At 36.0% G+C, this 17,183-nt stretch overlaps 1 protein-coding gene across 4 annotated transcripts in view; it reads left to right on the top strand.

Annotated features, from left to right (window-relative positions):
* The window catches only part of LOC134527243 (ribosome quality control complex subunit TCF25), a 361,743-nt gene that overhangs the window by 194,866 nt on the left and 149,694 nt on the right, over positions 1 to 17,183 (top strand). For all 4 annotated transcript variants that reach the window (XR_010074132.1, XM_063359741.1, XM_063359742.1 and 1 more), the window contains one exon: positions 9,072 to 9,315. Coding sequence is in view for 3 of the 4 variants with exons in the window: in XM_063359741.1 (XP_063215811.1) it covers positions 9,072 to 9,315 (244 nt within the window). In the remaining variant the exon portion in view is untranslated. The remainder of the gene's footprint in view (positions 1 to 9,071; positions 9,316 to 17,183) is intronic.

Genomic DNA, 17,183 nt, shown 5'->3' with positions numbered 1-17,183 from the left:
CGTGTGACTTTTCGATTGCACATGGTGGAAGGGATGACTGTAGACGGCATATTGAATCAAAGAAACATGCGGATCTTTTTATAGTCATGAAGTGCAATAAATCCATTTAGTTTTTTCGCTACATCTGAAGAAACGAAAGTAACGAACGCAGAGTTATTGTTTACAAGTTCTTATGTTTGTTTATAAGACGGTTCTTATCCAACCAGGATAAAAGAAGCAAATAAAAAGACAGTTGTTCAAAAGTATAACTTTGAATACTTTGAATTGCAAGGTTGAAAATTTCCTGTAAAATTATTGACAATCTTACATATTCAGATGATTGTATTGTTTAAATAGTTTTTTTTTATTCATTAATTTTCATTCTATTCATATACATAAGCCTATATTTTTAATTTTTTTTTGCATATTCTTGTCCTTGTTTTATCTTGTGTGTGTCATAATTCCTCAGGAAAAATTTATCGTGCATGATTTACGCATACTTTTTTCATATAATTGTCATTACCGATGGGTGTGATTTGAGGTTGGCAGCTCTGCCTACAACGTGTCTCCTGACCATAAATAAAGCATCAGCAGAGAGTATGTGAACAGGTTCTTCAAGCGGCCATAGACTAATGACAGATACTGAACCTTAGTACACTTAAGGTGTTTCATGTGTTTATCGGTATACATATTTATAACAATGCTTATGTTTCAGTATAAAGAACTTCAGTATAACAAACTCAACTATTTTTCGGTCCCTTTTTGTTCTTTATAGTGAAGCTTTCCTGTATATATATATATATATATTACAACTATTCGACTTTGAAACTATTCGCATTCTATTCAAAAATTTTACTATTCGATTCGAAAATATTCGACCATCAAAATCCACTATTCGCTCACCCTTAGTGGGAAGACGTGCTGACGTAATTCTCCTTCGCTTTGTCCACGACCAAGGCTTTGTTTTACATGCTAGTCGTTTGAGTCATGGTCATGGGAGTGTGAGAGAGACAAAATTGCTGGGTCTTGGGAACAGATTTCAGAATTTTGTGGAAGTTTCTGTTGCCATGCGCCGTCATTGGCTGAGAATTACGTCAGCGAGCCCAGGACACTGCCCACACAAAGGGAAGGAAGGTTGTACGGTTAGTCATTGTCTGAGCACCAGGCCGAGCGGTCGTTGTTCGAACACCGGGCCGAGCAGGCCGTGTTCGGGCGATGGCTCCGTGATTTATCTTTACTGGATGTACATTTACATTTTTGTTGTGTTGTGCAGAATATATTGTGATTTTTACATGAATAAGAAAAACAGGTAATACATCAAACATTGCATATGAATTACTTCGTAACCTGATACCAACCTGTATGTTCACTCTATCACCTAATTTTGAGCTAGCCGGACATTAAACAAATTTTTGTTACTTTACAAATTTGTGTCTGAAACATTTGCACTGTATGGCATGCATCTGTCATCAGAGCACAACCAAAAAACAAGGACAGTGCTAATAGAAGAAATTAGTGATGGGTCCATTCCAATTCCGGAATCGGTCGGTTCCACCGATTCCACTATAATCGCGGGATTCAGAATACAATGGTTTTGGAATCTACCATGACAGATTCCTGCTTTGTTTTTGTAAGTTTGCAAACTACATCTCCTACGCAACGTAAGAAAATATTTAAATGTATGCAATTATAATTTTTAAACTACATAATTAAATATTTTTTACGGAACTGAGATTTACGAATTTTGGTAATTAACGTATTTATTTACTTGCACCGCCATTTTCCCTACAGTAAAATCGGTATCTACTTTCCCACTTTAAGCGAAAGCATTTTTCGGAAATTGCGTTGCAGCAGCACTGCATTTAATAGTAAACCTTCAAAAATAATTAGACAAAACCATCAATGTTTAAATAAAATAATGTAAATTTTATTTTCTAAACGTTAACTATTTGATCATGGCAGCTACGTTTGCCATTGTAAACAAACTAATTTTTTGTTTGTGCTACCTCCCATGGTAAACAATACGGCCATGAACCAAATCTTTGGTGACGTGAACGTGAAATTTAGATGTTTCACATCTCTGCACTTTAAACTTTAAATAATTATAAATAAAATAATTTTTAAAGAGATTTTACCAAAATTCACAGAGGATTACTGCGACCATATTAAAATAAGTTTAAAAGCAACATAACCATATTGCTGTAAATCGGCGTTCTTGTGCGTGTTTAGCGATGCTCGTTTTACATTAGAAATGTTTTGGAAAGGCAGTTGGCAAATCTGAATTTCCAAACATTGCTGCTGAAACGTTCGTAAATTTTTATTACTAAACAAAAACAATCTTTTGAAAGTAGTTGTGTTAGTTTAACAGAATTATTTCCGATATATTTCTGGAATGAATTAAATGGTAACACGCAATTATTTGAAGAGTTTAAATGTTTGGTGTAAGAAAATCTCACAGTAAAATGTAGAAATTTTGAGATGTTTAAACATGCACAGATCTTTCTTACTCAAGAACAAAAAAATTATTTTCTCTTTACGGTTGTGAAGAACTGCAAGACTGGATGGATTTATTCTTTTCATCAAGTGAGATAATTAAGTTATAGTTAATATATTAAAAAGTAAGCATCTCTGACATTTTATTTTAGTGTGGTGCATATTTGTTTCCATCATAATGAGATAATAAAGTTTTATTTTTACATTTTCTCTTTTTATTTTTTTTCGCCCATGTCCCTTGAAATAAGTAAAAACGAGGTTATATTGTCATTTTATTTGGATCATTATTTAGTTGTGCTTGAAAATAAAATTCTTAACCTAACCGTACAAACCCTCTTTTTTTACAATAAATTAATTGAGTTGATAATGTTAGGTATCTAAAGTTGGTTAAGTTATAACATTATTTACAATTTACGTCATTAGACATCTTTGATTATTGGCAGTGTTTGAACACGTGTTTCGTCTAACTATATGAAAGGTTAAAAGGCCAAATTGTCCTAGAAATTCAAGGTACCATAACTTGATGGTAATGAACATGCTTTTTAACATTATATAAGCTGTATATAATTTTAATTTCTGCACAGAAACTGAAACACAACGCAATTACATTTTTAAAATCATAATCAACCTTTTTTTTTTTTTGAGTATATTACTCTGTTGAACAATGTCAGATAAAAATTAAGGAATCGGAATCTGAATCGAATAATCGACCCTTTAATTTAAGAACCGAAAATGGAATCGGAATCGGTATATTTTAGGAATCGGCCCAACACTAGAAGAAATTGTGTGGTATAAAGAAAACGTAAAAGCCCATTTTAATGCACACTGCAATCTAAGAATGAGATGTGCTATAATTTAGGATCATCAGTAATATTAGGTGTCCTTGAATGTGAAATAACCTTGAGAATGATATACCATGTTTTCTCGCATAATCGTCGCACATTTTATTCTAAAATCAAGTTTGAAAAGTATGGGTGCGACTATAAAGGCAATATTTACTCTTTATAGAAAGTAAATAATTAATTTCATGTAATATTTATTTAGTTTTTTTATATTTCATTTCTTATGTTTATTTGGACTCTGTGATCAACCCAGACTGTAAATTTATTTCGTTATTGTTTGTCTATGTATTACTCTATGTTTATTTTATTTTTAAATATTGTCAAAGTTCGTATAGCAGTAGTATTTTGAATTAACGATTAATTTAAAGATACACACGTCAGAAATGATCAGTAATTTTATTATCTTTTGTTTTAAAACAAGCGAAAGAAAATTGTTTATTAGTGAGGAAAAAATATTCTTCTAGAACGAATGGAGACTTGATCGAGACAGCAGTTAAAACGCAACACATTTTTAAATTGATATATAATTTAATACTTAATATAATAGTATAAATAATATATATATAATAGTTAATTTTTATTTGAATATTGGAAACAATCATTACTACAAATACAGTACACTCCCTATTTAACGTGGTTGTCGGGGGACATAACTTTTACCCGCATTGTTGCATAACCGCGATGTTTCGATGTGACCAAGGTCAAAAGGCATAAAACACCGCCTGTGTTCTAATAGGTCGGCAAGCACGCACAGTATAGACGGCCCGCCTTTGTGCGGACTTTGCATCCGCAGTTTTCACTAAACATGGGTGAAAAAATAAAAAAATAATAAATTTTAAAGATAAATATTAAATGTTGAATTGTTTTTATTTTTCCGCGTGCCGCGCAGTTTGTCGCACGGCCTACGAGCGCGCCACACGCCGCCATACACACGTGCGGCACACAAGCTGCTGCTGCCAGTCTCGTGGTGTTAGCCACAGTATCTGCTTCGTCAGTGTCTGTAACAAAGTAAGTGCAGTGTGTGCGGTTACACACGATTCTGTGGTCAAAGTCTTCTAAAAAGAAAGGCCGTAGTGATACTTCAAACCGAATATGAATCGCAAAGTACCGAGTTTGATTGACAAAATAAAAATTCTAGATTTACTTACAGATAGCTTGTCTTTTGTAGAAGCAGGCCGCAGATCCAGGAAAAAAACGATTCTAGCATTTGTACAATAAAAAATAAAGAATCGTCTATCGTGTCAAGTGGTTAAACTTTATTATCCATGCTTGCAGTAAATTATAAATGGTCACATGTGGGAAACAAAAATTGCGCCAATTTAATTTTAGCGCAATCAGTGACGCCGTATTAAAAACCGTGTTAAACTTTGTCTTTACTTATTTCACCAAACGCTGTGTCGAGTTGCTGAGTGTGTGTGGCTCGGATCGGCAAGTGTTATATTCCCCAGCCTCTGTTTAAAGGTCGGGAGACCGCTACACATAAACATTTCCAGGACTTGTTTACTACCTCACGGCAAAAGTGGTACAGTATGGTTCACGTAAATATTGGACCACTGGGAATTCCAGGGCAAAGATTAAAAATACGCTAGCCGATTTACTTTACTATTTAATGTTAAAACATTATACCAAAGTAAAAAGATGAACTTGTATAATACAATGAATTACCCAATAATATTACGTCTGTAGGTTTAAGTTGTAACAAAACATTTATATACAGATGTCCAGTAAAGTACCAATTAAGATTCTGGAGTGGAATTTTAAACACCGGACTACCTGATTTTGCCTTGTACGCAGCGACGCTGCTCAGTCAAGTGACTCATGCTCTACCTGTGTTCTGCGTGAACACATTCCCTCCCCCCACTCACCCTCGTGTTTCTGCCCGCTCTAATCTCTACCTCTCTCCATATTCTCGGCTTGCCTCTCCCTACCCCGCGCTTGCCGACAACCAAGCCTATCCAACATCAATCCCCAGCCGAGTCACGCTGGATGTCGCTGGAAGGTGGGCTTTATCAGGTCCCCTGTCCAATGCTTCATTTGTGAGATAAAGCGACGTTAAGAACTAGTGTTTCAGAAAATATCACTGGGCTGGATTGGACCATAATTTGAAAACCCTACAAGATAGAGGAATAATGTACGGAGATATCTTGTTTAGAATTTTACTGCGGACATTTTCTACGCCTAGGCTTTTTTCTGCCCGATGCTTAGTTTGTTAGTTACAACGCAAAATTATCCTAATCGGCTGTCAACCATTTATTCCATTATTATTATTCATTTCTGACTGGGGGACATGGTTTGACCCGCGATATACCCGATTCCGCGATCAATCGAGGCGCGATATACCGGGAGTTTACTGTAGTAGTTGAGTTTGTAAGAGAATAACGATATTCAATCTACGGGTGATTGTACTCAAATACCAAGATTTTAAATAATTATTTCTAAGAAGAGAAATTGTAGGAAATCCGTCTTCAAGAGATTGCCAAATTCATTTGATATTCTATGACTACTACGAAGATTGAATACCGTTTGTAATACGAAGAAAAAAGAATCCTGTCAAAATGAGAAGTCACAGTTCGAGCCCAGGAAGGATGAACGTCGCGCAGTCCAGTCCTGTCGCAGCCCATATCCGGAAGGACGGAGGTGTTACGGCCGCACACTAGAGGACTGAGGAGCTGCACAACTACCACAGTCCTTGACGTGTTGAACCAAGGAGTCTCTGAGAGCCTACACGTCTTGTGGTTATCCTACATCAAGGTTTGGTCCCTTACCCCATCAACCGAAGACTCACCGTATAGAAGTCCCTGAACTAATTTCAGTTTAAGAGCAACGAATATTGTTTTGACCGATCTAAACTCTTTAGTATTATAATGGATATCCTCTGTAAAGATAACATTCTTAACTTGTTCATCTTTAGATTTAGAATCAAATACCGGAATCGCGATCCCGATCATGATAGTATGACCCAGTACAGATGGAATTTGGTAGTATAATAATTAGTGATGGGTCGAGACTCGAAAAATCGAGCGAGTCGAGTCGAGCCGGCGAAACTAAACTCGACTCGAAAACCGAGTTGATTAAGATCGTGTCCTCGAGTCTCGTCAAAGTTTAGTTTTTGGCTCGACCATAATGTTGCACAATTTCCAGTCGTGAAGGTACTTATCCAAAATCATGCACAATAAAATAAAATATAACGTGTTATTTCGGCCTACCTAGTGGAAAACCTCTGATACAACACTGAAAACCTTGAAAACGAAGTCGGGCGATTATTTATTTTTGATCGTGTGTAACCGCAAACAGTGTATCCCATCCTTCAATATGCACTTAATATTTATAACTGCAACAAAATACCTTTATTTAACTATAACGGAATTTAAAAAATGTTCTCTAGATTCAGTGATGAACAAGACCACGTTAATATTTGGGCAGCTTTGGAAGTAAATAATATTTACTACTAAACACTAGATAGCCGCCATTTTAACTCTGGGCCAATGGCCTACGTAAGTCATCATACAGCCAGGGAATGTTGCCACTTTGACAAATCGATATCAACAATAATTGAACCAACCAGTTTTCCATGGCCGAACGGAAAATTGAGGCTGTTGAAGTTTATGTTTACACTTGAAAGTAATGTTTGCGTCGCCGGCGTCGTATTAATCATAAACGGTCACAAAGTGACGAACAGAAATAAAGAGCAGAGATTTGGGAATTTTTTTAAAAAATTGATGCAAATGCTGCAAAAAATTTACAAGACTCCGTCATCATCAACTTCAAGTCTGATTCGTCACTTGGATGTGCATTTTCACTTAGTGTCAGTATGAAGATAAAAAAAAAGACAAAAAATAAAAATGTGTAGGGCAACCTTCAATAATAATTATATTATATTGAGAAATATTTAACTTATATTTATTTCGCTCATCATTCTGCAACTTGTACTTCGCTAAGTTTGACTCATCTCGACAAATTTCCATGAGTTCGGCTCGAGTTCGACTCAAAGACAAATTTCTATGAGTTCGACTCGAGCTCGACTCGAAGATAAATTTCTTTGTTTAACTCGAACTCGACTCGATGCTGAAATAGGGTGACTCGACCCATCACTAATAATAATGTGTTATTATCTTTTGCTGACAAGTACTGCTTGAAAGTACCCAGTGGTCCACGCTCTACAGGACTGATTTTAGTTAAGAATTGATAACTTACTAATTTTACCTTTCATTTTAATGTGTGACTTTAATTGTACGAAATTCTTTAAATTACACTTAAATATTTAACATTTGATAGTGAAAACAACTCACTCAAGTGTTAATAGAATTGTTGGATGCTTGAAGTTGATAGTCATATCAAATTCCATCTGTAGCTTAGAATTAGGTAGTTTAAGGTAATCTTCATGTTACGTGTTGTTTTATATATGTCAAAGTGTAGTGTCACCGTCATAACACGCACTACACATGAATATAAACAGTACATTTGGATTTTGATTACACTTTATTCCAAGGTCTAAAAATACAATATTATTATTTAACGTACCTTTGAATCACCTTACCTTGACTTTTACACTCAAGTATCATAACACAATTCTTGATACTGGGTGGGTTCGGCTAGAATTGAGGAAATTATAAAATAAATTAGATAATTTCATTTTAGACACTAGCTGGCTCCACATGACAATTATGCGGAAAAAAATATTGTTAGGTAAAGTTATTCATAAAAAAAATCCGTTCATGGCAAGTACGTTTACTTAAAAAAAAAAAAGGTGGAGTATACAATAGCACGCCAAACAATTTATATTAATAATTCATTAAACAAAAACCTTTCTTCAACTTTAAATAGAAAACCAAAACTGTAACATGAACGCAAGCCACTTGAATCTGTGACGTAAACTAACGCGTAACTATTGCTGTAGTACACATTTACCATGAAAGAATGCAGGCCATCAAATGTAGTTAACTCGGCACTCGACAGAGAGCACGCGCTGCATGCAATCAGCTAGATATATCTATATTCGACTACGTGATCGCGCTCTATACGGGAAGCAACATAACCAAACATGCATGATGCCTACTAGCGCTGGCTACATGTTCATAAGCGGTACACCGCGGCGACGCAGACGATCAGATAAAAGAAATAACATTGAAAACCGTCTTTAAAATAAAATTTACACGTCAGACAACTTCGTATTTCCGTTAATTAAATAAGTAAGTGGTAATTTCCGAATAAATATTAGTTTTCTACTTTAAAATACATAGTTTTATACGGAAAAGATACCTACACAAAGCACTTAGCATTTAATAGCGGGACCAAAAACATCATTCGACGTTTAAGCGAGAAGTTTTTTTATCCCAATTTTGACTGCCAAAAATATAGGTGCGACGATTACGCGCGTGCAACGATTATGCGATAAAAGAGGGTAACTCACAAGAATTACAATAAGACAGTGTGAAATGCAACTAACCACCTGCATCACAAGATAACTTTACATATTTATTGTTGTTCTTATTTTTATTTGAAGTAACAAATGTTCTTCGGATTTCATTTACACTTAATTTCAGAGTCCCAGCAGTTGGTAATATTTACCTAGCTTCAGAATGTTTTTCAATTATGGTTAATGTTAAATCTGTCCTAATTATAATTTTTCACTAAAGCATTATCTAAGGTAATCACTGATCAGTTTGTGTATAGGTGATATAGACATGTTCTCTATTTTGTGACAATCATGTGTAGTGGAGGGCTGGTTGAGCAGCTGGCAGGTGTTGTGTTCTGCAGCCAGTCGTTGATGCAGTTGATGCAGCTGTTTGTGCATCGCAACCATCTGCTGTGGAAGGAGCGCGCCGTGCTGGATTGGCTGATGGAGTGTGCGTCGCGGGTTGTGGAGCGTGTGGATGCAGACGACCCCCTTGCTGCCGAGTGCTGTGCCAAAAGAGAGCTGCGCTACGTGGGCACGCCCCGCAATGTGTTGCGGCACATCTTGCTGTCCGACATCAAGGAAGTTCATCTCGTGCTGCCAGAGGTTTGGATATAAAGTAACAAGCATGATAAGGACTGCTCTGGGCCCGGAGAACATACCTACCCTCTTTTACCGCATAATCGTCTCACTCGCATAAGTGTAGCACCTATATTTTAGGGCGTCAAAACTTGGATAAAAATACTTCTCGTGTAAACGTCGCATGATGTTTTTGGTCCCGCTATTAGATTCCGAGCGCTTTGTTTAGTTATCTTTTCCGTATACAGGATGGCCACTCACCGGGAAAACCGGGAAAACCGGGAAAACCGGGATTTATCAGGGAAATCACGTTGATCGGGAATTGTCAGGGAAATGTCAGGGAATTTTTTGTGTCGTGTATATTTCCGCAGAGCTGCCAACCATTATGGATTTTCCGTAATTATTACGGATTTAACACCGAATTACGGAATTACGGAACATCGCTGGTTTATTTCGGAAACAAGGCTTTGTGCTGCTGGGTAACGGAAAAAAATTCCGTTTCTGGTGTGCGTGTTTCGTGAACGCAGTTTGAATACATCACGTGGTTGCGCAGATAACAGAACTAATAAATGTGCGCATGTACTGCCGAAATAAATAGATTAATTCTTGAGTTTTGTAATAGAAATGGTACGGTATTATGTCCGTTGTACGATACAACTAGTACATATTCTCTGACTTTTCGTTTGTTAGCTACTTACATCACGATAATTTTTGTGCGGTACTTTGGCTAACCTGTGTTGTGTTAATTACTTTCTTGGAAGCTACTTTTTTCATCAAAGTGTTTTTGTTGTGTCTACAGACGTGAAACCATTTTATGTTGTTCGATGGTGTTGTGTTCTTCAGTGCCGGTTGTAGAAATGAAGCGTGTGACAGAACAATGTGTATCTGGGGCAAAAAAAAAAGAACGTTATTCTTCAGAACTTTCGACCAAACTATTCAAAAGAATGGCCATGCTTTCATCTTCAAATGTTTTGGAATGCCGCGCGTTTTGTAATGTATGCACGTGTAACTTTTCGATTGCACATGGTGAAAGGGATGACTGTAGACGGCATATTGAATCAAAGAAAAATGCAGAACATTTTCAAGCCGTGACGAGCAATAAATCTATATCATTTTTTTTCGCTCCATCTGAAGAAACGAAAGTAGCAAACGCAGAGTTATTGTTTACAAGTTTTTTGGTAGAACACAATTTACCGATAGCATTAGCCGATCATTCGGGTAATTTGTATAGAGCTATGTTTCCGGACTCAAAAATTTCACAGAAATACAGCTGTGCGAGAACAAAAACAGCTGCCTTAGTGGAGTATATGGCTGGTAAAACTAAATTGAAACTGTTGAATCTTTAGTAAGTGGACCATTTGCTTTAGCTACATATGGGAGTACTGATTGTAATGCAGTGAATATTTATCCATTAGTTGTTTCATTTTTAAATCAAACACAAGGTAAAATTTGCACTGTACTGTTATCCCTTTTTGAGAGTACTAAGACTGCAATTACCGTTGTAGATGCTGGACTGGTAGAATATATCAGCGATCTATGGGAGCCTGTAAAGTCTGTATAATTGAACACTTCTCACCAAGGTAATGAAGTCTGGTATCTGAAATAAGAAATGCGTCATCAACCGAAGCACCGAAACATTGACCTGGTATCTCATACACGGTCGTGAACTCCATAATTCTGAAGAGAAATGTTCAGAAAATATATCGAGAGTAATTATTGAGGAATAGGCCAACTAATTAATGTGGTAGCCTCTAATCTTCTTGTCTTCCATGTGGATACCAAGGGATTGGCAGAACACCGTAAAAAGACAACAACATACTTGAATGGCGACGGCTAGACCATAAAATAAAGAAAGTTAGACTCACAAACCTTCTATTCCGAAGCTTCCTTGTACTGGTTGTAGCAACTACAAGGAAGTGTGTGCTAAGAGAAACTAAAATAATGTTAAACAGTAGGGAAATTAAACTGAAATATCTTTCTCTTGTATTTAATTAGTGTAAAAAGAAATAAAACCCAAATAATAATTATAAGAAGGCCCTTATATAATCCATAGTAAAGAATAATCAGGTTGAATATGAAAGTATGTGCGATGGTTGCTTCTGCTACCTTGCCTATTTGCACATCTTTCTCCTTACATACCTAGGGATGGTGAATTTTCGTTTTCGCGAAATAGATGCGAAAATATTCTAAATTATATTTTTTCCGCTATAAAATGCGAAATCTAGACTATTCCGAGATAAATGCGAAATCAAGGTAAAAAAATGTAGATTTGTAAGGTAAAAAACGTAGATTTGTCTTCACTCTACACAATTTATTTACCGATTGTATTTCGTTTCAGTTCATTATCAAAAGAAACCATCATTTTATGGCGTATTGCACAAGTATCATATTGTCAAGTCATTCACAACACTATTGTTCGTAAATATTGAATGAAGAAAGGCCATCCGTGCCTCGCGATTGTAAACAAAGCAAATAACAACTAGCTGGAAGATTGTCTGTCATCTTGCAGAGTACAAATTTTTGGGCCACCATATTGCGACATCTCTGCTTTGCTGCGCTAACAATTGTAAGTCCCATTTTCTGGCTGTGTTTCACGTGAAAGCCGCGTTCTTGTGTAGTCTGTGGAAGGTGGTGTGTTTACGAATACGTGCATACTCATGAATGTGTTGCATACTGTTATTTCTCGTGGTAAAAATGGGACCAAACCTAATTTCCATTCGCAATCGCATAAATGAATACAAAAGTGAACAGTTCTATGAAAGTGATACAAATATTTTATGTGCAATTTAAGTAATTGTCGTCTGGAGTGAAGAAAAAAAAAGATGTACTTGAAAAGCACATTAAATCTGAGGGACATCAGGCTGCAAAAAAAGATTCAACGAGAAATCGGATGAAGAAAAAAAGTTGGTAAAACGGTAAGCAACGGTTTCTGGCATGATCGAAAACCAAAATTAGGCGAAAATTGGAAAAAAAAAAAAAAAAAAAATGAAAAAACTAGTTTCAATAACATTATTTGTTCACTCTACATCAACTATGGCCATGAACACGGCTAAACATATTTATTGTAATTTTAAGTACTGTATTTACTCGTATATAGGTCGCCATCGCAGATAGGTTGCACCCATAATTTGAGGTCTTGAATTTGGTATTTAAGATTCCCCCCATATAGACCGCACCGGTAATTCATTACCGCGCCGTGCGCCGTGTGCGGAGAAAGGTCATCGTACTCGATCAGCTGCTGATACGGCGCGCCGGCTGGCTCTCTTTGTTCACTGAGCTGCGCATGCGCAGTATAACTCACTCAACGCTCCGCCCAGACTCGTGACCTTCCATCAGCAGCCAGCCAATAGATGCGAGCTTAGCGGAAAAAAATACAAGCTCCAACTCCCGTGCACCAGTTTTGTCCAGTTCTAATACTAGTTTTTATTGGTATATGCACTAGTTTTATCGCTGCCATGACATGTTCAAGTTTACGTTCATCTTGATGTCTTGATACCAATAATTAATTATTTACGATTCCCAGAAATAAATTGTTGGTTTAAAAAATATGCGTCAACTGTACAATACTTCCGAAATTATAAAATACGTATAAAACAGTTACCAAGACTCGGCTCATTTTATCTTGTGAAGTTTGTCTCGTACCAGTATTTCGGCTAAGTTGTGACATAAATACAGTATCAGAAATTAACAATCAGCCACGTTCATACATTCGTGAGTTTACGTTTTTCCCTCGTGCATTTTAGATTTTCTCCTGCTATAATTACTCGGACTTTTACACACCTAGGCTTAAATTATTACATGTTTAGAAATAAAAGCAACTTTTCATGTTATAAAATATGTATATTTTGCGATTTAAAATGTTCATTGCCGACTATAAACGTTACGTTTTTCACGATGTTTTTAGGCCAACTAGCTAATCTTATCGGGTACACGTCGTTTGTCCTAAAATCGTTTGTCCTAAAGCGTTTATCCTAATTTTGTTTGTCCTAAAAATTAGGACAAACGACTTTAGGACAAACTACGTTAGGACAAACGACTTTAGGACAAACGACTTTAGGACAAACGACTTTAGGACAAACGAATTTTAGGACAAACGACGGAACAGTTTCAAAATATTTTTACTCTGAGTTTTAGGACAAACGATTTAGGACAAACGACATTAGGCCAAACGACATTAGGACAACGACTTTAGGAAAACCGCTTTAGGACAAACGACTTTTAGGACAAACGACGGTTCCAATATCGATAAATCCTTACTCTGAGTTTTAGGAAAAATGACTTTAGGACAAACGACATTAGGACAAATGACTTTAGGACAAACGACATTAGGATAAACGACTTTAGGACAAACGACATTAGGACAAACGACTTTAGGACAAACGAAATTAGGACAAACGACTTTAGGACAAACGACTTTAGGACAAACGACTTTAGGACAAACGACTTTAGGACAAACGACTTTTAAGACAAATGATTTTAGGACAAATGACATTATGAAAAACCAAGTTAGGACAAATGACTTTAGGACAAAAAACTTTGAGTCAAACTATTTTATTTAAAAACCACAGAGCATGTGAGAACTTACAGTAAAAGAAAACATTTGAAAAGATAATGTTATATACTGGGGAATACTTTACATTCTATGTAAAAAAAATTCAGTATTTACGTTCGTTACAATTTTTAGACATCTAGGAATGGACGACTAGGGTTTCAACGACCTAAGTCTGTTTTTTTTTTGCCATCTTGGATCCGCCATATTTAAATAGAGCGCCCCACTCATTATGATGAAATTTTCGTCATGACCGCCATATTGAATTTTTCTGTTCCACTGGAGGCCGCCATCTTGGATGCCGTCGACTTTGTTTCTGTTCTTTGTTCCTAGATAGCGCCAGCAATGCTCTTGATTTTTTTTTGTTCTTCTGGATGCCGCCATCTTGGATACCGTTGACTTTGTTTCCGCTGTTTGTTTCTAGAGAGCGCCAGCCTAGCTCTTTATTTTATTTTTTTTGTTCTTCTGGCGGCCACTATCTTGGATACCATTGACTTTAATTCTGCTGTTTGTTCATAGAGAGCGCCAGCGTCGCTCTGAATCATCACAAAAGGTCAATGTTCAATTACCTACCATAGCTATTATGGTCCTTATCGACATATTAAATTTAAATTTTTTAACAAAATACATTGGAAGCGCTGTGATTCGAACCATTGCAGCTCTGATTTCTAGGTTGGAAAACATACGCCTTTAAACGCACGGCCATCGAGACATTTACCAAACTGAGAATAAAATAAGGTATATATAAAAATAACATGCATATTCGAACTTGTAATTTTTTTGATTTGCAGTAATAATAGCACCACCTGTTCGAGACAGAAACACCATCATGTATTAAGACGTAACTGTAACAATTATCGTTACGGTCACAATCTTGAATATCCGTATTTGTTTTGTTAGAAAGTCGGGAAAAAATTTAAAAATCATTAAAAAATTAATCAATTGAATTTAATAATAAATTTCTTAAAAAACACTGTTGCACTTTACGTTACGGTCGCCATCTTGAAAATACATAAGTTTAATGCTAGAGATTCGAGAAAAATTCCAAAATTCATCAAAAAAATTACTTATTAGAATACTGATTAATTAGTTCGATTCCTGTCCTTGCTTCGAAACTATTAGAGCAAAAAAAAAACAGATCCTTCCTCCACAGAAGCCACCTACACTTGATCTACCGCCACCAATAGCAAGGTATATATATATATCGTCAGCTGGTATGACGACATGTCCGCCATCTTGTCTTCATCCGCTGGAGACCACATCTTGTTTTCGTCTGCTAGAGTTTGCTGATACCATGTTAGTATAATATTCTGTTCAACATAACTTTGTCCTCAACTGTTGGCATTGAACTTTGACCTTGAAATTTGACCTTGAACTTTGAACCTGACCTTGAAATTTGACATTGACCTTGAAATTTGACATTGACCTTGAAATTTGACTTTTACCTTGACGACCATCATGGATCCGTCATTTTGCGTTCAGTAGCTTACATGCTACCAGGAGCTACCACCTGCTAGAGGTCATTGCCACCATCTTGTTTTCGTCTGCTAGAGGACACCATCTTGTGCGTGTACACGTCTTATAGAGTACATTACCATCATACTTGTCTAAGTTTTACCCGCTAGAGTGCAGTAATCATTTGTTATGACTGGAGTGCCTGCAATCTTGAAATTTGGGTGCCATCTTGGAATCGTGTAATTATTTGGCTAGAAATTCTGGAAAAAATTACAAAATTCATCAAAAAATTCACTCATTAAAGTAATGATTGATTATATCAATTCCTGTTCTTGGTTCGATCCTTGGATGATGCAAAAAAATAATTTTATGGAAAAAAGAATTAATATAATAAATTATTATCAAAGTCCTAAAAGAGACATAAAATCATCTATTACCATCATCCTTTAAACCAATACGACCGCCATTTTAGATATTTGTATTTATTGACTTATTAGTTCGGGAAAAATTCCAAAATTCACCAAAAAAATCACACATTATTTTACATATTGAATCGAAACTTTCTTCGATCTATGAACGAAGCTGAAAATAAATTTAATTTAAATACCAGAAAAATGTCAGGTTCGAGAAATAAAACACTGCAAGTTCTTTTACAAACATAATATTTATTACATAATTTCTATCCTACTTAAGGATCACTTGCGAAAGCCAGCAATCTTATAAACATTTAGCCCTGCATAGACGTGAAACGACTAATACTTAGCTCCAACTGTTCCAAATGATCCAAATGCTCTAACAGCTCCAACAGCTCCAGAGGCACCAAATGCTCCAACAGCTCCAAATGCTCCAAATGCTCCAAATGCTCCAACAGCTCCAAATGCTCCAAATTCTCCAAATGCTCCAAAAGCTACAAATGCTGCAACAGCTCCAAATGCTCCAAATGCTCCAAGAGCTTCAAATGCTCCAAATGCTCCAACAGCTCCAAATGCACCAAATGCTCCAACATCTCCAACATCTCCAAATGCTCCAATTGCTCCAAATGCTCCAACAGATCCAAATTATTCAAATGCTCCAAATTATCCAAATACTCCAACAGCTCCAAATGCTCCAACAGCTCCAAATGCTCCAAATGCTCCAACAGCTTCAAATGCTACAAAGGCTCCAAATGCTCCAAATGCTCCAAATGCTCCAACAGCTCCAAATGCTCAAAATGCTCCAACTGATTTCAATTACATTTTTTATCGAACTTGACAAGATTACATGCATGACTTTATTAGTATACATTTTGGATGTCAGTGGTGACTTTTTTACACCTTTAAGTTATAAATTTATTTAGATATGAGCTTTCGAGAAATGATAAAATACATTTTTTAAAAATCTTAATTTTTCTTCAAGTTTATACACATGCAATTAATGGAGACCATTATTTTATGTAGCCAGCTTCCCTCAGATATTTAAGTATGGAGGATATTTCTTTGATGCTCGAATAGTTTCCTGCACAAAGCGAACCATGTAGAATTCTTAGCCAGTCAACCAATATGTTAGGATCTTCTCATGAGGTATAATTAGAGACCTGAAATTGGCGGTGTTATTTTTGGCCAAAAGCGGTATTATTTTTGCCAAAAAGCGGTGTAAAAAAGCGGTGTTATTTTTTTATCTGTATAATCAAATTAAATAGTTTTAACTGTATAGGCTTAATATTTGTTACGTAATTAATTTTCTTTGGCATAGCTTATAATTATCCTAATTTAAACACACTCTTTACATTTGCTTAAACCAAAAATAAATAACAATGAAAACATTAAATTTCCAGTTGTACATAAAAATTGCTCACCACTGACTGTGAAACTTCCATACAGAAATTTTTTTAGTCACTTGGTTGCTTAATGCA

Source organism: Bacillus rossius, chromosome 1, assembly GCF_032445375.1.
Source record: "Bacillus rossius redtenbacheri isolate Brsri chromosome 1, Brsri_v3, whole genome shotgun sequence".
In the NCBI taxonomy this organism is placed as follows: Eukaryota; Metazoa; Arthropoda; class Insecta; order Phasmatodea; family Bacillidae; genus Bacillus; species Bacillus rossius.
Note: the sequence above shows the minus strand (reverse complement) of the source record. Positions and strands in the feature narration are given on the sequence as shown.